This window comes from Manacus vitellinus, unplaced genomic scaffold (genome assembly GCF_001715985.3).
Source record: "Manacus vitellinus isolate BGI_N305 unplaced genomic scaffold, ASM171598v3 scaffold_4_pilon, whole genome shotgun sequence".
NCBI classification, from domain to species: domain Eukaryota; kingdom Metazoa; phylum Chordata; class Aves; order Passeriformes; family Pipridae; genus Manacus; species Manacus vitellinus.
In genome coordinates this window covers 22366166-22390348 of record NW_021940604.1, presented here as the reverse complement: position 1 = coordinate 22390348, position 24183 = coordinate 22366166, and the positions used below count along the sequence as shown (strand labels likewise).

Genomic DNA, 24183 nt, shown 5'->3' with positions numbered 1-24183 from the left:
ATTGTTTTCCAGTACCAGCTTATGTTCTTTCAGAGATGTGTGTGTCCCAAGGGGCTAGGCTTGCTGCTCTTCCAGGAACTCCAGCACAAAAAAAGTGACTTTTGGCCTTTTCTGTCCACTCTAGGCAGCCCATAGCATTTGCTGCCTTAAATCTTGCACACTGGGCTTCCACCTCCATCAGCCTTCCTGCCTGCCACTGCCACTATGTTTGGCTCTGTCCAACTAGGACCTTGAGGTGAGAGCAGCTTCTCATCACAGGCAAGCTCTTCAGCATCTTGGGAAAGGAAGTTTTCAGCTATACTTGGCATTTCTGATCTCAGTGTTGGCTGCTGCCCAGCCTGCTCAAATGGTTTGCACCATCGGCAGTAGGAAAGCTTTTATATAAGGGAACATAAATCAGTTTCAAAAGTGCTTTAACTGTCATAAAACCTCTTGATGGGTAGCATTTAAGATCCCAAATGCCTATGTCAATTTTATGGGTTGATTTTCTTAAATATTGAAAGCTAGAATGTTCTTTTTTATTTACATTTTATTACTTTATACCAGTATGAGGGAACATTTTTTGTTAAACTTAGCTTATGTTCATTAACTGTCATTTCTTGACTTTCACAGTTTTTTGTGAGATTCAGAATTCCCCTTCCCTCTGCAGAGTTATAGCTGCTGGCAGGAATGCTTGTGGTGTGCTCAAGCCTGAAAAGCTACGTTCAGGGCTGAGCTGCGATGCGCGTGTCATCTTGTACAGCATTGCACAGCTGTAACATTTCTTGGGAGAGGTAGGAATAAGGAGGTAAGGATGCTGCAGTGCAGACCCCTGCCTCAGGCAGCAGCAAGCCAGGAGTCCATAAAGCCTCAGTTCTGGTGCCTGCACCTGGCAGTGCCAGAGGAAAACAGAAACACAGAATTCAGAATATTTTCTTCCCAAGAGCTGCTGCCAGGCACAGACGTTGCTCTGCTTATTTACTTCCAGTCCACACAGCTCCTGCTGCTCCCAACCTGATTCTAGGGCTGAAAACCAGGGTAAACTTTTGCCATGCACTTGGCCACATAGAAAACTGAGTCCCGAAGGAGCCCCATCACTGTCACTGCCACAGGCACCAGCTGTGGGCCCATGGCGCTCTGGCCACCAAGAGTTTGAGTCTGTCAACAGTCTGGCCCCACAGCAACACCAGACACCAACACACACACCCCACCCCGCATTTCTAATCACTCCCCAAGCCTAACATAAGCAGGTTTAAACCCTATCAGAGATTGGGAAATGCTCCAATTTCTGTTTTCTCCTGAAGGAAGGAAAACAAGGTTACACAGAAAGCATGTGGCAGAGCAGAGGACTGAAGCCAGCTCTTTCCAGAGCTCATGAGAGATCTCTCAGTACAGGATCGTTCAAAAGAAAGGATGAAGAGCCTGTTGCTAATGGTATCTAAGAGCAGCAAGAAGTGGTAAGAAAAAGCAAACAAGAACGCTACTTCCCCTTTACTCTCCCAGCCACCAGTGAGCCTCTGCTCAAGGATTTCCCGGTATCTTTGTGTTTAATTGGCCTTGGTGTCTCTTTGTCATGTGAATTTCTTTGCTTTTCAGACAAATGTAAAAATCTGGCATCCACGCATTTCTGTGGCAAGGAGATTTACAGCTTAATTACACCCTGTGTAAAGTGTGTGTCTCCTTGTGACGCAGAAACTCCTACCCACAGCTGTATTTGCTGGGCAATGCTGAGACATCATTCCTGCCAGCAGCCCAGGCAGAGCGCGACAGTGTGTGGATGGAGCAGTTCCAGAGGGGTCGCAGCTCCCACAGCAAAGCTTTGTGCCACCACGGCAGGTTTGCTCTCTTTAGACTCATGCAGCACATGCAAAAGCTGCTTTGTGGGACAGTTGTAGGCTCAACTTGGGTTTCTGTCAGCATGGCTGGGCCAGGTCACTTTTCATCTCTGATACAGATTAATACAACTGAAGTTTATTGGGCCTTTTGTAACATCTCTTTTCTCCTTTCGCACTACAAAATGTAAGTATTAGAACCAGAGCAATCCACTGAATGTTATTTAAAAAAAACCCTGAGACTGATGTCCGCGTTTTGTAAATGTGCTTGAATTTACACACAAATTCTGTTCCTGAAATTTCATTCTGCACATACATATGACTGGTTCCTGTTAATCTTTCTTCTTTGAAAAAAAAAAGAAAAGCTTTTTTGCTTTCACTGATAATTTCTAGGCATGGAAATTCTTACTTTCATTGTGGACAAGAAAGGGGATTAACTATAAGCATACTGCTAATAGTCAACTGACAGTCAAAGTCAAAAAGAAAAGCAACAATCAGCCTAACAAGCATAACTTTTTTGCTCAACAGGACTGTTTTCTGAAAATTTAGGATGGGCTTTTTTAAGAAAAAGAAAGAGCAAGCCAAAGCCACCAATTACTTGCTGTCTCTATCTGTTCTGGTTTTTATTTCTCTCCTTTTCTCATCACTTTGTAATTCAGGTACATTAAATACCATTCAACAGGTTGCCAATTATGAAAATGATATTTGTTAAAATCTCGAACTGGATGACTAATAATTATTTCGGACTCTTTCTATTACTGTTTATGACAACATGATACTGTTCTGCAAGCCTGTTCGTACTATGTAGATGAGCATAAATGAGGTGAGTTTGCTGGTGCTGCTCTGCTTACCAGCTGTGGCAGACATGCCATAGTGCATTCAGTTTGGAGAGAAAAACAATTGCCATGAAAGAAAATATGGAAAACATGAGAGACTGTACAGTACATTTAAACAACGATACTGAAAACCTCTCAAAGGTCATGCAGGTCACACAGCTAATGTTCTTGGAAACAGAATTACAGAATCACCAGTGCAGAGCAGAGCAGGACAATCACCTCCCTAGACCAGCTGGCAGTGCTTTGCCTGATGCCCCCCCGGGCACGGTTGGCCCTCCTGGCTGCCAGGGCACTGCTGACTCATATTCAACTTGTCATCAACCAGGACCCCCGGTCCCTTTCCATGGCACTGCTTTCCAGGCTCTCATTCCCCAGTCTGTACAAACATCCAGGGTTGCCCCATACCAGCTGCAGAATCTGGCACTTTTCCTTGTTGAACTTCATATGGTTGGTGATTGCCCAGTCCTCTAATTTGTTGAGGTCTCTCTGTAGGGCCTCCCTTGCCTTCGAGGGAGTCAACAGCTCCTCCCAATTTTGTATCATCATTTGAAGTCCTTTGAAAAGCACACACATGGCCTGACACAAGACCCAAAAGTTTTGCTTCTGTGTGATTCTCGGAGGGTTTCCTCACTCTAAACCTCTCCACCTGCAGCTATTTCAGTTCCTTTCAGTCCAAAATAGCATCTGAAAGGGACTGAGAAACAGAACAGAAAAGCAGAGTAAGTTGATTAAAAAAAAATTTTGACGGAGATCCCCCACATGAAGATACTAAAGGGGAGCTGCTCGGGGAAACCTGGAGACATCTTGATGAAGGGCAAGTGAAATCACAGAATCACAGGATGGCTGCGGGCATCCGATCCAACCTTCCAGCTCAAGCAGGGTGATCACAGAGCACATGACACAGGATTGCATCCAGATGGTTTTCAGATAAGTTTCTCCAGTGAGGGAGACTCCACAGCTTCTCTGGGCAATCTGTTCAGTGTGTGATCACCTGCACAGTAAAGAAATTCTTTGTCATGTTCAGGTGGAATTTCCTGTGCATCAGTTTCTGCCTGTTACCTCTTGTCCTATTGCTTGGCACAACCAAGCAGAGCCTGGCTCTGTTGATACCCTCCCTTTGGATACTTATATACAAACGACTGCAGCATTGCCTTGCTAAAAGCTGCATAAAGAATAACTCTGCGCTTGTTAAAGACACAAATGCCAAACAACTTCCCAGCAAATACCTGGAGAGGAAACACTGTACGGCCTATCTGAAGAAGCTGCTGAACTGCAACAATGTGATGTGATGACTAGTGGGATGGCCACCAGCACTGTTCCAGGCCCTTTGGTTGCCACCAGTCCTTTCTGAGGCATACTATGCACAGAAATCACAGCTGTTAGATCACCCAGCAGTCAAATTAAACATCAAAGGAGACTTCTACAGAGGGCTTCCTACTGCCAGGAAACAAGGGACAGATTCAGCTCCAGAAAGAAGGAAGACCTCTATGAGCTTCATCTTCCAGGTGAAAGGAAGAAAGTGACACCACTTTATCAAGAAATTCAAAGCAAGGCCATTGACAATGACAGTATACTAAATGGGATGTCCACAACACCCTGAAGCTCTCCAGGTGACTGCTGTAATAGCCACGAGGCATGTTACTCTCAAGGGCAAGGAGGATCCAGTGGTTTGACGGGAAGACCCATGAACATATAATAGTCGGTCCCCTCAGGGAAGGCACAAACAGTGGGATGTAGTTGCAGGTGTCAGAAAAACTTGAAGGACAGGGTAGGGAGTTTGCTAACTAAAACAAAACTCTGCTTCTTGCTATTCCAAAGATACTTTCAATTGGGTAGGATTAAAATATTACTCAGAAATGAGCAGTAAGTGTAGTACAGTGAGATGCTGGTTCACCTAGAAGATGCCTGGATGGTTTTTTCCATTTGGAAGAATTTCTTGGGACAAATATGAACAGTCATCCCTCTGTTGTGGAAAGCCATTTATTGTTCGCCCTGTTTTACAGAGGATCTGAAAAGGGATAGAACACAGAGAACTGCCATAGCTCGCAGGATTGCAGCTCTGCAAGAAACAGACTCTTTAATGTCTCTAATGAATAGATAAAAGAGGTCTTAAAATCGTAGCTATGGAGAGTATGGCTTTATCTCTTCTTCTTCTGCCCTTAGAGAGAACCTGCAGTGCAGTAGGGCTGGGAAAAAGTCTGCATGGCCAGACTTCTGACAATGTGGAGATAAGCATACACAGGAAGCACCCTTGACCACTCCCAGCCTCCAGGGTACTTAACGCCTGCTGTGCAAACCAGCCTCCTCCCAGCCACTCCCCAAGTCAGACTCAGCTCCTCCTGAATAAGGATACTTACAAGTCAGGGAGGCAGTGTGCTGCAGAGATGGAAGACAGGAAAGATAGCAAGCGGGCTGTTGTGCTCACACAGGCACTGGCTCAGTGATTTGGAATGAATTCCATACTAACTTTCAGTTAAGGTGAAGTGGGAAAAGACTGAAAAAACCCACATCCCAGCATACTAGGATAGATCTTAGCAAACCCTGACCTTCGTCACAATGACTAAGCAGCTATAATAGTAAAACAAGTCTTTCACAATAAAGAGATGCAAGCAAAACTCTTTTCCTGAACAACGGGCAAGATCTATATCAGGCTCAATGCCCATAACTTTAACCTGTGAATAGGTGTTCAGTTGGAAAGTTTGTGGTGGGGTAGGGAGTCATCTCCTTCCTCTTAGATACTAAGAGGTAATTGCTGCACAACCCCTAGTAGTGCTTTTTTTTTAGTTCCCCTGAGCAGAAGGGAGAGCATAAACCAAGTATTTAAATGTGTTAAATTTAAAGTATTTAAATGACCCTTGAAAAGTTACACCTGCCAGGATGAAGCTTTTCCTATTGGTAGGGTAATTTGCTTTCACAGCTCATATGAAATAAATACTCTGATATTCATCTATCAAAAATGAGATGTTGGGCTGGAAGGCCAAGCAGGGGAAATACACATACAGTAGTCAGATACGCAGTTCACAGTGTGTTTGCTCTGCCTCTTGAGGATTTGTTTCAACTTGCACCTTGAGAACCAACCAAAATTTTCAGAAAAAGCCAAAATCAGGTAAATTTGCATTTGAAAAACAAAAAAAACCCAAAAAAGTAAAATCGTATTAGAGTTCAACTACACTGGGCAACTTACACATGCAGCAGAAGACACACAATGGTGTTAATTGCTCAAAAAATGGATCTCTCTGTAGTCCTCTTACCATCATGCATTTATGTCTAAAACCCTAATCTCATTTAAACATACTAAGCAGCGAGATGGATTTCTTAAGATTAGTCTATATGAGAAAAGGAGAAGTTAAGGTGTTTACTGGCTAAGGAGTAAAGATATTTAGAGAGCTGCTTTGAAACTTAGTTTTTAAGGGATGCTTTTTTTCTCCTAAATAGTTCTCAGTAGCAGCTGGACTGAAAAACAAAGCTGAAGGGTTTCCTTTCAAATGCAAAGCAATCGTAGGCTTCAGCCATAGCCTTAAAAACACACACACAGAAAAAGGATTCTTTTTCAGCTTTAACAGAAATGCATTCACTAGAAAGGAAGCAAATGGTGTCCAAAAAGCAACATTTGTGATATGAGAAGCCCTGCCAGCTTCTCGAGTGCAGGTTACAATATGTGCTGACAGCTTAAGCAATGCAGGGTGCAAGATTATTCACTGATCTTCTATTCACAGATGCTCGTTTCTTCACTGGCAATTTACAGAAATGCATAAAAAATTCCAAACACAAAACTTCAGTGTCTGATGCGTAACTGTAGCACTGAACTGAATCCTGCAAGGATAACTGCATAATGAACAAAATAAAGTTCAAAAAAAAGGAAACAACTGAACAGTTACTTTACTGGTAGTCTTAGAATTTAGCTTGTAACCGATTTTTAAGCATTTCAGGATTCATAAATATACGGCAGAGAATGAATTCAGTGCAAGCTCCTGTAAACTTATGACCTGACAGTGTTCTGGCTGCACCGTACAGTGTTTTAGATAAAACCAGAAGTTATTAGGATGAAACTGACAAAATATTTACTGTAAACTTATACAATTAATCAGTGAGATTTTCATAGATGTTATAAAGGCTTTAATGTATTTAGTAATGTGTTCTTACAGCATCAAGACTTCAAGCTTCTCAAGTAGGACTGCAGAATATGCTGGTTTGCTTTGGTAGCAGGAAGTATACAAATTTTATTTCTCCATTCTGAGAGGAAATAGAGTTCTGTTTTGGGATGGTTTTATTTATTTATTTATTTATTTGTTCTCACTGACTACCCTTTATCATAAAAGTGATCTAGTACTTTGAAAAAATGAAGATACCCAAAGTTCTGCAGCATGCAGTCAGGAGCTGGCCAAGTAGTTTGGACTTGGAACGAGGAATATTATCCACAATTTGGATAATTTTGCTTTTATATTCATCTTAATTTTTAGATTTTTCATTTGTTGAGCATGTTGTTTTAAGTAACAGCGGCATTTTATCTGGATTTTAACACACCAGTCCACTATGTGAGATGTTACCAGTAGCCAAACTTGGAAACACAAAGCATGTATTTTGGCAAGGCATTTTATTAAGATGTCAAATCTTTTTTGTTAGCAGCCAGTCATTGAAAACCATCTGTACACATTTAATTTAGTCAACAAAATAGCTGTACAAATTTAAGTGATGTGCCCCATTTATGTAGCTCATTAAGTTCTTAAGTGATGCTCTTCATTGTTTAAGTCCTCACATAAACAATTACCAGTCTTAACATATAAAGTACGATTACATTCTTCTCTCAAAAGTACAAAAAATAACACTTTAAAATACACACTGGCTCCTAAGCTTAGACAAAATCCTGTCAGGAAGAGAATTTTGCACTTCTATAGACAGTGCCTTCAACATCAAGAGCTCTTCAAAGTGCTTGGCAGAGTGTGTGAACACTATCCCCACTTACTAGATGATGAAATAAGGCACAGAGGTCAACTACTTTGCCCACAGTCACACAGAGAGTGGGTGGTAGAACTAATAGAGCAGAATTAGGGCTTTTCAATTCTCCAGTGTAACCACCACAACACACTGCCACTGTTCAAATGCAATGGCTTAAGCATTTCTGAGGAGCAAAACTTGTACAGCATACAGTGAACAGAAGGGAAAAGCCAGGGCCAGTTAAAGGCTGCAACAGTTTCAACCCAAACCAAATTAATTTGGTAGCCAGTAAATCATAATGCACTTCAGGGAATGATCACACAGAAAATTATACACTAACCTGCAAAGAGAAAGCTCATTAAACATAAGACATATGGTGTTAGCTTTGCAAAAAGTACCGGTTATCTTAAGCTTAACAGCAGCTCAGGTAATGTCGACTTTGTCAGTGGTACTTTCTGACCCACAGACGTCTTAAACACTCTTCTTCTACCAGCAAGGTGCACTTCTCTAGAGAGTCACAGAGAAATGGAAATAAGGAGCCAAATATCTCCTCAGTAGGCATGGATGGGTATCAGGCACAAAACCTCACATTTGTGAGGTATGGACTAAGTGGTAAAGAAATACCAATGTGGAAAAATGAAAAAATCTAAAATAAATAAGGCTAAGAAAACTGAGTCACCCATCTAAAATCACCAAGAAATGCATCCTCAGAGAGATTACACTGCAGAAAAATAAGAATGATACATGTAATCCCTGCCTGGATGAGAAGTATGCTATGGCTTAGCTGTCTGATGGCAAACAAGCGTTTCAGAAAGCCTGTCCTTGGATAGGATGCTCACAAGATGACTCATTTACTGACAGAGACTGCTGATGGGATTCAGAAACATGTACACTTTGATTCTGTTCTTCACTGATTTGATGGGAAGAAACTGTATCGTGGCTAGAGTGAGGTTGTTGACTTGATTCCTGAGCCAGCTGCACACGTTGAGCTGGATGTGAAGATCCTGCTAAGTGGATTTGTTCATTTTGTCCTTGATGAGCATGGAGATGTTCTAGTGCTTCCTTGGAAAGAGTGATTACATGCATTTGTTCAGGTTGGGCAGCCTCTATTTGGTTTGCAATCATATTGATACTTTGGATTTGTTCTGCTTGCTCCTGCTGAGCTGAAAGCAACAAGTTTTGCAGCTGCTGTGGTGGCTGCGCAAGCAGCGTGAGGTTTGCAGCCTGCTCTGTTGTCATGTTTGGGGCATCTTCTGCAGTCACGATACTAATGCCTTGATTATGGCTAGGCATGAAGTTGATGTTGTGCACTGCATCTGTAACCAGCAGTTGAATTTCCTGCCCTCCAGAGGTGGCAAGTTGGTACTGCTGCAGCTGGAGTATGTTTCTCACTTCTGGGTGAGTGTTGGTGCTCCGGGCAGCACTGGCTTCCTGAAACTGCTTTTCCTTGCTATGAATTTTCAAATGAGACTTCAGGTTGTCCAGACGAGCAAACTGCAAACTACATTCTGGACAGGAGAAAGGCTTCTTGCCTGTGTGTAAGATACAGTGTCTTCTCTTAGCACTGGAATCAGAGAAGGATTTTCCGCATATACCACAAGAATATGGCTTTTCTCCTCTGCAAAAGAAGACAGTCTGATCTCATTAAAATATTCACTTAGTGCTGCTTTCTGCAACTTGTTCTATAATTAAATACTTAAAAGATTACCTTTTAAGTTTTGCTAAAATCATAAGCTCTTAAGAATAGTGACATTAAAAATGTTCTCCATTTGGCTTCCTGATTATTTCTACTTGACTTCACAAACTGTACAACTCTTCGATTAGTATATACTCAAGAGCTCAGAGGTACCTGCCCTCACGTCATAACCCCAGAGGTACAAGCTTCGTGCTGCTAGACCTTGCCAAGAATGCAACAGCTTACTCTGCACAACTCTAAGCACTGACTATTTTAAGAACATTTACTAACAGGGTGGGCTTTAAAACAAAGTGTCGTGTCCAAATCCTAACTCGCTGCCTGAGTCAAAGGGACTCAGGCAGCAAGAAATTTTACTGGAAATGTTTTTTTATACAACAGTTCCCCAGAGATTTGAAATCTAACATGCCTTTATGCAATGCATCACACTGACAAGGGTAAAAGACAACTAATGGTATTAATGAGACATGACAGATTACAGAGTAACAGGACAATGCTCCAATAACCTTGTTACACCATGCCTACTGTTCTGCTGTCACACAAAAATTCACAGTAAAATTTTCACATAAATTATGTAGCAGTAAGTACCTTGTCATTGAACAGACACAAAACACCAAAGGAGACTCTTACAATGTCTTGCCACACGAGTATTTAGCAGTTCAATACTTTTCATTACCACTTATTTCCTTATATAGATTAAGAAAAAATTTTAGTCTTTACCCATCCACCCAAAATGCAATAAAGTCCTGACCATTCTATACCTGAACAAGCACTACACACAGGTTATCAGATTAGAAGTTACATTTTTAAAGAATGTAATGAAAATTAGACATACTCTACCTGTGAATTCTAATGTGAGTCTGAAGTGAACTTTTAGCTGTAAATGATTTGCCACAAATCTCACAAGTGAAGGGCTTCTCACCTATCGAAAAGAAATGTGACATCACTTTTAATATAGCACTTCTCATCAATATATTAAAAACATTTTATATTTTACCATACACAGCATCAAGTGAGCACTGTCAGTTCCTCACATTCTGACATGGGTCAGGATAGATATCCAAAGCTGAATTAATTCATTTACTCAAAATGAGGGTATAGTATTTTAAACGTACACCTCTGGCACTTCTCCCCTTTGAAGATAAAGAATTAGGTGATCCAAGCCCTCAGTGCAACCAAAAGCTGTACCTATGACACAGAAGCAGGTGTTCCACATAGAACAAAAATGTTTTGAAAAAGGATGGCCCTGAACCAGTAGGCATTAATGCTAGGATCACGTGCAGCACCACACAGATAAGTAAACCTGAATTTCCACAGCTGGAAAGTGAATCCATTATCTTAACAAGTTGGCTGGCTTTCTCTAAGGCTCCATCACACTGGGCCTATGATATTCTGGGAACACCAGTTGAAAAAAAATTAAATTATCATGGGTTGAATAAACTGTGAGTTTGTTTGGGGTTTTTTTGTTTGTTTATTTGTTTGGGGTTTTTTTTACTACATTTGGAATTTTTGTGTCTAACTGAGTAGAAGCAGAAAGACCAAATTAACTTATAAGAAGGTTCATAAGAAACAGATACTACCCAACCAAAGCAAATCCTAATTCACACCATAACAAATCCCCGGGATTGTGTTGAGGTTCTTTAAGACACCAGACATGAGAATCCAGATCACCACTGCGTTAATTCACACCATCAAAGCACACTAAACCCAGGGATTTGACAGCAGCCAGTTTCCAAGGAAGCTTCATATGTAGCATAGAACTGCAATGCTTACCTGCCTTCATATTGCTTTGGAGGGCAGGGATAAAGGATGAGATAACAAGAAACATTTGTCAGAAGGGACCTCTAATCATCTAGTCCCAACCTATTACTGAAAACAGGAGTAATTTCCCAGGGAGACTGTATTATTATGACAGTGTTACCAAACTGCTGCCAAAGCAGAACAGTCATATCGATTTTAATACCTGTCTCCAAAATGCTTTGGAATTTTACTTTTTGCTTCTGAGATGGGACAGATCAATTATTATTTCTGCATAATTAATACTGGTATCTTTTCTGGAAGCAAAATATATTGCAAGCCAGTTTCTGCTAGAATTCAGCTTCATCTATTTTTGCAATTTCCTTTTCGAGTATGCTTCCTCTTCTCATTTCCCACACCAAATTCACTTCCCGCTACATTTAGAGAGCTTTAACACCTTCAGCTTCAAACCTGGTGCGTGTGTCAATAGTATGCTCGAGACTGAGTTATGTATTACAACTGCAGACAACATGTGAAAGAATAATTTTATTTCGTGAGGAAACAATTGCCACTGTTTACAGTTATTCTAAAAGACAAAATTATTCACACATCACCTTATGGACTTACTCTTCAAAGAAAACTATTTTAAGAAGTTTACGCCTTGTTATTACAAGAGGGTAGATCAACATTTTTATTTGTTCTCCAGTCATTCACTACCACCTTGCCCTCTAAAACTTTTAAAACACCCTCTGACATACTCCCTCCCAGCCCACCTCCTCTCAATATCTGGTTAATTACAGTGCAATAAAAAGGTAAATGGAAATAATTATTTTTCTGGACACAGCCCTTTCCATAAGCACCCATCCCTCACAGACAGAGGTGCCCAACTCATTTAGGACATACACTTTCTGTTACTAATTAGCTCAATGAAAGCCCCATAGATGCTGGATGCAGCTCTCCTGACAAACTGAATTCCTGGTCTAGGATTTTATCACAGGAGAGCTAACTGGCATTTTCCGCAGCAGGCTGTGTAAAAATGGGGGATAACTCCTCTTCCTGTAATAGGCACTGCTTCTGCTGCTGTAAACCAAGCTTTTTTGTGCTCCTGCATTCTTGACGTCAAATCTCTTCATTAGCAATACAGGCTTCATTATGTACAAGTAGAGCAGAAGTTCCACAGAGACAACTGTCATTTGCCTAATATTGTTTTGTCTATGTAACTTCAAGAAAAAACAAACCACAAAACCCACAAAAGACAAGGAACAACGTTACCTGTATGTGTTCTTAGATGTTTCTTTAACTGAGCTGCGTCCATGAATTTGCGACGACACTGGTTACATTCCGGCAGCGAACGGCCTTGTCGCAATAATAAAAAAAGTGTCAGTGCATAAGTCATCCCCTCTATCTCTTCAGTGATCTTTGTTAAAGCACTTTCCTGTAAAATAACCACTTTGATATAATATAAAGATAAAACAAAAGGGTTTTTTCACTGCCTCCTCCCTATCTTAACTGTCACACTCCTGTTCCTCTATTAAATATTACCATAGGAAAAGAGAGGACTGACACCTGCTCCTGCCCAAACACATCTTCTCTTGAAGCTTTGTAAATTCTGATTTTCTCCACCACTTCCTGTGTGTGTAACTTAATCTCCAACCTGCTCCAGAAGTGAGTACGACACTTCCTAAAGCTTGTTTGCCATTACTAGTCCAAGGCAATTTGCACACCAGGTAGCAGACACAATTATTTATACAATTCCTAGCTTTGATGTAACATGGACAGGAGGGCTAAAATAATACAGCTGTATGTCAAATACAGCACTACTAATTTTTAATCGTTGTAAGAGCCCTTCTCAATGAAATACTTTTTTTACACATTCCATTTACTACACACCGTTTTATCTTTTTTCACTCTATCCACTGTTATATCAAGATGTGACACATCAGGCACTTAATACATCACTGAGGAAAAACTTTCAGCCTTAGTCAATCTTTGGGAAGACAAATCAGCATGGACTGTAAGCCAGCTCCTCAACCCAAATTTGTTATACCTGTGTGTACTCGATAGTGGCTCTTGAGCTGTCTCTTTTGGCTGAAGTATTTCCCACACTGATCGCACGTGAAAGCCTTCTGCCCTGCAAAAAAAATCACTTATTAAAAAGTAAGCCACGTCCAAAGCAAGAGTAAGAAAATAAATAAATACATAAGCCAGCACACACGAGACAGAGCAGAAATACCTTTATTTTCAGAAAGGCAAATTCTTGGAGCAGAGAGGCTACATTTGCCTTGAACTATTTACCTGTATGTAGGCTCATATGCTCCAGAAGAGAATGCTTTGTTGTCAGAGCCTTACTGCAGACAGTGCATGTGTATGGCCGTTCCCCAGTGTGCATCCGCTCATGGACCTGAAGAGAATGCTTCTGGGAAAAGCCTTTGCCACACTCACTGCACTTAAAAGGGCGCTCTCCTGAAAGCAAAAGATGACATTTTTTGGTATAGATGCATTATTTCTCACTCGATATTCTAAGCTGACAGTAGGATGCATTGCAATGTAGTAGCTACAAAACAATTACTCCTGAGTAGTGGTGAGAAGAATTGAGACAAGCTTCACATAACAATAATTCTTTAACTATTGCCATATAATTCAGTCTTTAAACAGCAAAATTATTAACTAAACTGCAGTCAAGATGAGACATAAAGACCCTGAGATCTGCTGGCAAGAATAAAACAGCGAACACAGGAGACACACCAGAATTTGGATCAGTTATTTTGGATAGCTCTTGCTCTAGAAAACAGCCAACATTTCAACTACTTGCTCGCAATTAGCACCATCACTAAACCCTAATCCAAAACCAGCAGTCTTTTAATGCCTACCTGTATGACTTCGTTGGTGAATAGCTAAGAAGTGATTATACTTAAATACTTTGCCACAGTCTTTACAGCGAGCTTCAGAACCCACACGTCTTCTTTTTCCATCGGTTCTCTTTGCCAGTCCTTTTTCATCCTCATCCCCAAGAAGTTTATAATCCTTTAGTTTGATTGATCTCCTTATTCTACGTTTGCTGTAACGGCTCTGAGTACTCTGTATTCCTTCAGATTTGGGATCATAGTTTTCATCTTTCTCAGCTGACAGATCAACAGCAGCCTCTGAGCCACGAGCAGGTTCAGTTTCTTCTCCATCTTTCCTCACTGGAGCCTGTTCACTGGTGACTGCTTCTTCTGCTGCAGTGTCCTTTTTCACAAAATTCTGCTTATTTTGCATGGAGTTGTTCTCTCTCAGCTGCACATCTTCGGCAGAATTTGCTCCTGATTCTTCTTCTTCTTGGACAACCTTGATTTTCCTCGGTCGCCCTCGTTTTCGCTTTGGTGGATCTTCATTTTTGTTGTCACTTGCAACAACAGCTACAGAGGCTCCACTGTTTGCTGGAGCTGGCAACACATTACCTGGGCTACAGCTGGCCAGGTAGTCTGTACAGACCCATACCAAGTCAGTCACCTTCAGCAGCTGTGCAGTAGCCAGGATTTGTTCTGTGCTTTTCTCACTGGCACAGAGGCAACCAGTGTAGATAAATTCTAGCAGAACTCCAAAGATGTCTGCAACCATTCCCTCCAACATGTAAACTGACTGTCCTATTTCACCCTCATTTACAAACATCATTGAGAAGTATTCACTGCTGGCAGCCAGCAAGGCTTTATGGGCTCTGAACTGCACATTCTCCACTATCAAAGTAATGTCGCAAAGAAAACCCTTTTTCCTCTGTTCTTCAAAATTAGCTAGAATAGTATCTTTGTGAGCTTTGGAGTGGATGATGACCAGTTTCTCAGAACCATCAGGAGTTGCTTTTGCCATTTTAATTACGAATATAAAGGAGGTGCCTACAAAAACAGAATAATTTTAATAAATAATTATTTTAGCAATCTGCATTATAAGACACCAAATATTATCTGCTTTACCAGTAACAGAGTTCAAGAGTTTCTGAAGCAATTCTGAATCCTCTGAACTTTTGAAAAAGAAACACTATTGCTGACACAGATTTTCTTCAAAAAGTGCTTTTAAATCCCATGGAATGGCTACAGATAGTTTCTTTGATCTGAATCACTGCCTATCATTTGTTTATCTCTGATGTACTGAGAACTCTGTATTATCTAAAAAAATTGCAACCCGTTCTGAAATCTCCTTTCCTAACTAAAATAATCGGACAAAAAGAATTGTTTGTTCATGGCTCCTTAGTAGAGTACTGGGTTTGCATGGCAAAATTTTGTTAGTGAGGCAGCTACAGGGGTGGCTTCAGTTAGGAGCTGTTAGAAGCTTCCTCCATGTCCTACAGAGACACCACCATTTGGATCCAGGACGGACCAGCTGCTGGCCAAGGCTGAGCTCATCAGAAACAGTGGTAACGCCTCTGGGATAAAAGATTTAAGAAGGGTGAAAAATACCTCCACAACTGAGCTAGAGAGAGGAGTGAGAAACAGCCCTGCAGACACCAAGGTCAGTGAAGGAGGGAGAGAGGAGGTGTTCCAGGCGCTGGAGCAGAGGTTCCCCTGCAGCTCATGGTGCAGACCATGGTGAAGCAGACTGTCCCACTGCAGCCCATGGAAAACCCCATACCAGAGCAGGTGGATGACCAAAGCAGGCTGGGACCATTTGGGAAGCCCTGCTGGAGCAGGCTCCTGGCAGGACTTGTAGTCCTTCAGAGAAGCCCACACTGGAACAAATTTTCTGGCAAGACTTTTCTGGAAAGACCGTGTGGGGGGCCCACACTGGAGCAGCCTGTTCCTGAAGGACTGCATCCCTGGAAGGGACCCACACTGGAGCAGTTTGTGAAGAACTGTAGCCTGTGGGAAGGACCCCATGCTGGAGCAGAGCAAGCATGTGAGGAGTCCTCTCACTGCAGTGGAAGCAGTGGCAGAGACAATGCATGATGAACTGACCATAGCCCCCATTTCCCATCCCCTTGCACCACTGAAGGGGGATAAGGCAGAGAAAAGTATGAGTAAAGCTAAGCCTGGAAAGAAGGGAGGAGTGGGGTGACCACCTGTTTTAAGATTTGGTTTTATTTTTCATTATGCTGCTCTGATTTCATTGATTCAATAAACTGATTTCCCCAAGTCAAGTGTGTTTTGCCTGTGACGGTAATTGCTGACTCATCTCTCCCTGTCCTTGTCTTGACCCATGAGCTTTTTATTATATTCTCTGTCCCTGGTCCAGCTCAGGATGGGAGTGATGGAGTGGGCTTTGGTGGGCACCTGGCATCCACCCAGTGTCAACCCACCGCACTGGGAACAAAAAAGGTCAACTGCAGTTTCGTCATTGCAGATTATTCAGGGATAAGGCTATGAAATCCTGTAATTGATGATAAAACTTCACTGGTATCAGTATGGCAGAACTTCATGACTTCTTTTACCCACTTATATAATTCTAAAAGTTTCTTTTTCATAACACTCTACCTACTAAGCTTCAGCCTATGGAGGCAGGCAATAAAAGCAGAAAAACAACACCACTTTAAAGCACTCTGTCTAAAATAGGGTTGATTATGGTAATTATTAACCATCAATTTGACTTGCTAAGAATTGTAAATTTGAAAAATTAATAACAAACAAAAAAAAAATCTAAAAATTTCTGAAAAGTCCACAAAATATTATTATGGAAGAGATGTGCCCAAAATGCCCAATTTACAAGGCTCAGCTGAGCCAAAGATAAAACAGATTAGGTACCTGCCATCTTAATTTATACAAGTGTCATATCAAACACAAAAAAATTTGCATATTTGTAATTAGTGAATGCAGTAGTTTCAAGCACCTGAACAAATACTGCATGTATCAACATAACACTACCTACAGATGATACCTAAATGCTGCTGCGGTGGTGAAAAAGTGATTCTTTAGCCCAAATCATCTACCAAACAGTTCATGGTGGAGTCAAATTGTTTTATCTGGGAGCTTTAATTTCTGGAGGATGTGAGCCTGATGTTTGTTGCTGGGACACCTGAAGGCACAGCTGCAGGTGTGATCCAACTCTGCCTTCCCGTGCATTCCAAGAACTCCCGAAGAGCTGCTGCCAACCCTGCCTGCAGGCATCCCCTGACACCCACACGTCTTAGACGGGACAGTGGGTGTTTTGTGGCTTTCGATCACATCAAAGACTTTGGCCTTTAATCAGGAGGTGACACCATTAGTATTTTGACCGCAAAATCCAACACACCCGTCTGCCTTTCCTAAAAAGCCCTAACAATTTTAGAGTGAGGCTGCGCACAAGCGGGAGGCTCCGCTCCAGCCGTGGAAGGGCTCAGGAGCGCCCGGGAGTGACCCCGGGGCGCAGCGCACGGCCCAGGGATGGGTCCCAACACCGGCACGGCCAAGGACACCGCGCGGGAACAGCCCGAACAGCCTCGGCGGGAGCGGGGCCGGGAGGGCACTGGCGGCACCGCAAGCGGCCGCCTTCCCAGCGCCGTATCGACTTCAGGAATAACGTGTGTGAGCCCCGCAGACTCGCGGGGGGGGGGGGGGGGGATCCGCTGACTCGCTCGCAGCCGTTCGGCCGCCCCCGGCGAGGCCGCTCGTCCCTCTGCGCCGCGCGCCGGAGAAGGAGGCCGGCCGCTTGCCCCCGCAGAGCGCGCGGCCGCGCTCCCCCAGCGCCGCAGCCGCGCGGCCCGCCCGGCACTCACCCGGCTGCCCGCCCCGCAACTCCCGGCTCCGCCGCCAGCCCCGCCGCCTCCGCCGCCACTTCCGGCCACGTTATAACATGCTAGCAACAGGGCGGGGCCGGGCCGGGGCTGGCGCCGCGCGTGCGCTGCCGCGAGGAGCGATACACGAGGCGGGACTTGGAGTCGCAGAGTCACAGAACGGCCTGAGCTGGATACGCGGGGGTCGTTGGCTTCCAGCTCCCGGCCCTGAGCAGGACAGCTGCAGGGATCACACCATGTGCCTGAGAGCGTTGTCCAAAGGCTTCTTGAACTCTGTCAGCCTTGGTGCTGCGGTCACTTCCCCGGGGGGCCTGTTCCAGTGCCCAACCACCCTATGGGTGAAGAACTTTTTCCTAATATCTAATCTAAACCTCTCCTGTCACTGGTTGTGTCACTGGTCACCAGAGAGATCATTGTCTACCTCTCCACTTTCCCTCGTGAGGAAGCTGTAGACAGCGATGTCTCCCCTCAGTCTCCTCCAGGCTGAGAAAGCTAAGCAACCTCAGCCACTCTCCATATGGCTTCCCCTCAAGGCCCTTCACCATCTTTTCAGCCCTCCTTTGGACGCTCTCTAATAGCTGAATATCTTTCAACTTCAGACAAAAGATTTTATTTCTAAGATTTTGTGATTAAGAAACTGGTCTGAGAAGGTGTGACGTTCATGGGTCATGTTGCAGCCATGCTGGTGGCTCATGGCAACGCTCCAGACGTTAATCCATGGAAATTGGAGGGGGAGAACAGCCCACACTACACAAAACTGGGACGCGTGTCTTTCAGGGAAAAGAAAGTCTGCACCTTGTCATCAAGGCCAAGGGGCCGATCTCTTGGCTCCTGGTATGGGCCTGCCATGGCAGTCCCCAGGTAGGGTATGAGCTGGCAGTGCTTCAAGAACTGCTCCAGCTTCCTCTTGTACATTTGTCGCACTGGCTCTGAGCTCCGGGGGTTGTATGCTGCAAGAAGTTAAACAGCATGTTAGTGTCCCCTGTCAACTTTGTGCAATTACATTACAGAATTTTCAAAGGGACCAAGTCTACCCCGATGATGTTACCTGTGGTACAGATAAACCTTCTGTGGGCTGTGCCCATTGGTGCCAAACCAAAAGATCAAGACTGGTGTTTCAGAAAGTTCCTGACTCCAAAGGGTAAGGACACTTGGAAAGATCAGGCTTTTGTAAACAAAGACACAACAAACATGCTCAGCTGCTGTCAACTTCCCATTCCTCAGGGCATGAGGTACTGGTGAGACTCCAGGCAATGACAAATTTGGGTAGCGCAGCAGATACCCTGAAGTGGACCAGCCTGGGGATAGCCCAGGCCTGGTGTGGCTGGCACCAGGCTACTGTGTCCTTGGCACAGCTGTTCTGTGACCTAAATGCTTTGCCCATAAAAAGTGAAGAGCTGATCAACAGTGTAGAGGAGGAAGGGTTTCTCTCTGCCCTAAGCCCTATTTTACATTAGTATTGAGTGCCAATCTTCAGAGTACACTATTATTTTAATTGTTACCCTGCAGCAAAGGGGAAGAAGTGACAGCCAAATCATAACCAATTTTTTCCTGTGGACACTACTTCATATCTCATTATAAAAACTGGACAGCATGAAGAACTATGCTATGAGACACTTCAGCCCACTAGCTTTAAATTGCAGACAGCTGCATTTAACAGCTTCTGAGAGATTTTTCAAGCATAGCTGCATGTAGAGCTCTTCCAGGAGTCAAGCTTGAAGGGCACTCCATCACTCTAGTGATGTATGGTTTAACACTTTTCTCAGAAGTAAATCTCTCTGCATTTATGGTTGATCACCTGTACCTTCTCAGATACTGAAAGCAATCCAGTGTTGTTGTGAGAAAAGCTGAAGGAGCAACTAAACCACTGTTTCTTGTCCCCTATTTAAATGTGAGATTAGAGAGTGACATAAGTTAAAGATAAGAAAGTCTTACTTTAGACAGAAATAGGATGAAATAAATTTCCAGGGGACCACAACGTGAAGCACTTTGATCAAATTTTGATCAAGGATGGCACGACTACTCTGAAGAGATGCACAATAATAAACAATGCAATATTTGGAACAATCACAGAATGGGTCAGGCTAGGAGGTACCACAATGAGTCCTCTGGTCCAACCTCTCTGCTCAAGCAGGGTCATCCTAGAGCACATGGCACAGGATTGTATCCAGGAGGTTCTTGAGTATCTCCAGTGAGGGACACTCCACAGCCTCCCTGAGCAACCTGTTCAGTGCACAGTCACCTGCACAGTAAAGATGTTCTTCTTCGTGTTCAGGCGACTCGTCAGTGTACAGGAATGCTGTATTTTAAAGCTGGAAGCAGTTCTACCTGGTGTTAGAAGAAGATAACTTGTTTTCCTGGATTCCTGTGGTCAAACTGTTCAGCACTGCATGAGGAGAAGAGATTTGTGTGCTTGCATAACCCTTCTGGTTCATCATGCAGTGCTAATAATGATTTAATGTTGCAATATTTGAGCAAAGCATTTCCTAGAGTCAGCATTGTTGCGTTAGCAAAGCTGTTCTAACAATAGGATGAAAACAGCCTTTGTGGATGGAACAAACTACTAGGATAAATGCAGTTTGGCATCTTAACTGTATATTTATGCACATTTACCATGTGCCTACCCTCTTGACTGGTTTTCCTTAACAAAGCTATGCTAGTAAAAAAATCTGTGATAGTTCAAGAAAATTCTGGAGTACTCTGGAAACTGCATGAGGAAACACAGGATGTGAAGAACTTTTAACAAATAATAAAGATTGGTATTATCTAAAAGAATAAGCAAAAATGTAAAATACAAAAGACGAGGTAAAGTACACCCACTGAACAGGTTGACTTCTGTAAGACAAAACTGGTGGGTTGAAAGAAATGTCAGTCTTGCTCCAGAAATCTCCAGCAGTACTGGAAACCAGACCAAAGCTACAGCAGAGCTGCAAACAAGGATGTTGAAATCGAGAAAACTGGCACCATTTAAGCTGATTGTAAACTATTAAAGATTACTATCTGTAACTCGTATCTTGGATTAAAAACCCCCCAAAATTCTAAAAAACAGCAACTATGAACACGGAAGATAAAACTAGAGCAACTTTCCTCAGTGCAGGAGTAGTCCTAACCTCTGGTAGCTCTGTTAGAAGTTTAACTTTATCCTTGTGGGCTGAGTAGAAACACCTAATTTTTAATTTTGGACTGTTTATCTTTGTTATGGAAAAGTAAGGTCATTTGGACTATCGATTAAATTAAGAAGTCAAAAATAATCAACACATTACTCTGAATTACATTAATATTGAGATCTTCCCAGATAATTTTACAAATAAACAGACTGATAAATACTATTTCATTTCTCTGCTAAAAACTTAAAAATCATAGCGTTGTCTTCAGGGATTCTGCAAGGCAAGGTTTCTTACTAAGTGTTATTTGGCCACATGATGCCATTGAAAAAAGGCAAGCATTCAGGCACCTAAACTATGCCTCAGATAGTATTTCAGCAGCCTTTCGATACAGTAATATAAGCCAATTTTTAAGACAATTCAGGTTGTCTATGACTAGTTTAAAATGTAGTACCACCTGAAATGTATCATTTTACTTCTTGTTTAAAAACTCCAACAATTCCTGTTAGAAATGTTTTCAAGGCCATCAGGTTGTTGGTGATAAAGCATTATTAAAGTCTCGTGATTTGTGAGAGATCACTTACCTATCTACCTATTCTGTTAACCTTACTTTCCTCCCTGGTCCTTGCACATTTCCAAGAAACTTAGATCAGTATATAATAGTGTTTTTCCATGTTGGACATAAGAAAACAACACTGATTAGCTATAAATGTTGTATCAGATTATTTATATAATTTTTATATTTAATTATTTTTATAGCACATTATTTTATACACTACCTTTTAAATGGAAGGAGACAAACAGCAGAGCAGTTTCTTTTACACTTAGGAATGGAAATTTTGGCTTAAGGCTGCCTACTTCATGCAGAGCTTTTATTAGAGAAGTTGCTACTCCCTAAAGGAAGAAAACAGTTTTAGAAGACCATTACAGAAATCTTGAACAAAAATATATTCAAAGCCTTATCCTGTTGTCATGCAGACCTAACAATATAGGATGACACCCTAAGATGGTAAAGAGTAGAAGATAACTAATAGTATAAAATAGGTAGGGCAGTGACCATGAATCATTTTTTTATTTATTCCTGTGTCAAAATGTAACAAACTATCCTTAGATGATTCCAGATAAGCTTATGTCTATTCTAGTGTTAAAAATCAAACAAAAATGTAATCTTACATGATATCATAAAAAACTAAGTAAGAAGATCCATCATTTAATACTGCAGTTAATTATCCCCCTCTGATGGATTTACTTGTATTTTTTCCCTTAAAGCTACAAATATCTATTATTTTAAAGCTTTTAAAAATTCCTCTCAATTGTAAGTATATTAAATTTTCAATTTAATATAATCCCATTGATAAACATAAGACTCATATTGCCTTAAAAATTAAGTAAACTGAGTAGGACATACTATACATCACAAAATCATGTTTTAAAATAGAAAAGCAAAAACTGGCCTGTTCAAGGTATCCAGCCAAAGGAAGTGCAGTTAGTAGAATTGGCTCCTTTTTTGGAGGGAGTTTATGGGGAAGCTTCAGATTCCAGTACTTCTCTGGTAACCTAACCAGATAAAAAGTAAGCACTTCTAACATGTATAAACTGTGACATGATTGAAGCTTAAAATGCAATTGGTATATTCACCTCATAAACTTCTGAAGTTTTTCTTCACTTTCAAAAATATATACTTTATCTTGATATTTTGCTGCATACTCAATATTGCCAGGCACCAAGGCTTCATATCTGAAGAGACAGAGCAAGAACATCTATTCATTCCCAGGAAATGTAAAACAGAATTTGTGCGGTGTAAATTCACAAGCTATTGGAAGCCTTCTGATTATTAACAAGTATAGAAACACCAAAAAAGTAGCAATTGGATCATCCAACTTTCCACTACATGACGACTGACAGTTACAAGGCTCAAAATCTGAGAAAGCCTCTGCCTCAAAATTTGCTTATTAAGGAACTTTTACAGTGCTTCTTTAGAGCTACTTCATTTAAAATGCCAATCATGGTTGTTCAGGAGATTAAGAAGGGATAGCATAGAATTGGCTAGTACGGTTCTGTTCTGATGAGAAATTCTTGCACACTGAGGAAATCAGTGGGACTTTATACTGGAGCTTTATGGATCTCTTACAAAAATCATAATAGCTTGTTTTGCGTCTACTAGGATGTTATGAGATTTCTTTGAACCATTTAAGGCTTATGATAGAGAGAATTCTGTCCATCTTCATCATGAAAGAGAGCAAGCCAATACAGATCCTTGTAGAACCTGTAGCCATATAAGTTTTAAAAAATGATTTTATATTGATTTCCAAAGCCACAGGCACAATATAGAGAATTGCAATCGCTTCCTGTCCAAACCCTGAATACTATTGAAAAGTATTTTGAAAGTGTTTTCTCATTAATGTGTTAATATGGAACACATAGTCTGTAATTCAGATTATGAAAACTCCAGTGACCTACCTCTGTTTTCCATCTAGGTAAGTGACTGGACAGTATCCCTGCATTTCAGGCCTTAGAGGGAATGAGGCCTTAATTTCTTCCACAGTCAGTTTCTTTGGTAGCATATGGGGGGGTGGGAGAGGGTGAGGTGCCAGTGATGATACATAAATCTCTGGTGTGATCAAGAATTTCTGCAGAAAAGGAAACATTTTTATAATGAAAGAAGCACTGTAAGACTGTTAGTCAAACTACAGAGGGCTGGCTCACACAGTTTAGATACTTAGTTCTTCTACAACACAACAGTGTGTTGGCACTGCTGCTGCTCTTGGATAAGTAATTTCTTTTCCAACCCACTCTCAGTTGAAGTCATCACTATCCACCCACCATCCATCAATATCCATTGCTATCGTTAGCCACTCTCTACACCCAGTCTCCCTAAAACAGGTGGAGAAAGGAGGAAATTAGTGGTTCAAAATTAACGTTTGATCTGTGACAAGTTGTAAGAGGAGCTTTGGTTTAATGGACTCTGTGCTGCATTTTATCTGCCTAGATGTTTGATAGCAGAAGTATACAGAACAAAAGCTTGAATACTAAGAAGAGCGGTCTAATTCAGGTTGCATATTACTTATTTCTGTATGGAATTAAAGAATCTAAACAACCACGTTCCCCCTTCCCATAATCCCCTCCTGACGTGCTTTTTGACACTTACATCCAGTTCTTCCCGTGAAGCCATTTTGTAATAGCGCCCTTCAAATTCCGCAGCAAACTGCAAGGAGGAGGTTACAGAGCAGTCGACCAATTCACCCTTCTCTGCAAGGCTGACGGGACAGTATTGCCCAAACTCCCCCAGCCGCTCCTGCAGCTCTTTGTAAGTGATACATAAATCAGCAATGCTGGCAGCTTTGCCTGTTAATAAAAGCAATTAATGATAATGTTTTATTTATGAAAG

At 41.9% G+C, this 24183-nt stretch overlaps 2 protein-coding genes across 5 annotated transcripts in view; both read right to left on the bottom strand.

Annotated features, from left to right (window-relative positions):
* Positions 1-7226: 7226 nt before the first annotated feature.
* ZBTB24 (zinc finger and BTB domain containing 24) lies at positions 7227-17733 on the bottom strand. Of its 4 annotated transcripts, XM_029962852.1 has the most exons (7): positions 17698-17733; positions 13883-14884; positions 13308-13475; positions 13060-13143; positions 12285-12368; positions 10116-10197; positions 7227-9200 (listed from the first exon to the last, which is right to left on the bottom strand). In XM_029962852.1, exons 2-7 carry the CDS (start codon positions 14856-14858, stop codon positions 8390-8392), a joined length of 2205 nt encoding a protein of 734 aa, XP_029818712.1. In that variant the 5' UTR covers positions 14859-14884; positions 17698-17733; the 3' UTR covers positions 7227-8389. The 4 variants fall into 4 exon arrangements, 3 of the variants coding, with proteins under 3 accessions (XP_029818712.1, XP_029818713.1, XP_029818714.1); XR_003916116.1 differs by lacking the exon at positions 7227-9200 and having other exon boundaries at positions 13060-13138; XM_029962853.1 differs by lacking the exons at positions 7227-9200; positions 10116-10197 and having other exon boundaries at positions 12339-12447.
* A 588-nt stretch (positions 17734-18321) lies between these two features.
* AK9 (adenylate kinase 9) overlaps positions 18322-24183 on the bottom strand; it is a 58260-nt gene continuing 52398 nt past the window's right edge. Inside the window, exons 28-33 of the mRNA XM_018078365.2 lie at positions 23944-24140; positions 23256-23425; positions 22434-22532; positions 22250-22352; positions 21575-21689; positions 18322-18641 (exon numbers count right to left, since the gene is read on the bottom strand). Coding sequence (XP_017933854.1) covers positions 18439-18641; positions 21575-21689; positions 22250-22352; positions 22434-22532; positions 23256-23425; positions 23944-24140 — 887 coding nt within the window. The 3' untranslated portion in view covers positions 18322-18438. The remainder of the gene's footprint in view (positions 18642-21574; positions 21690-22249; positions 22353-22433; positions 22533-23255; positions 23426-23943; positions 24141-24183) is intronic.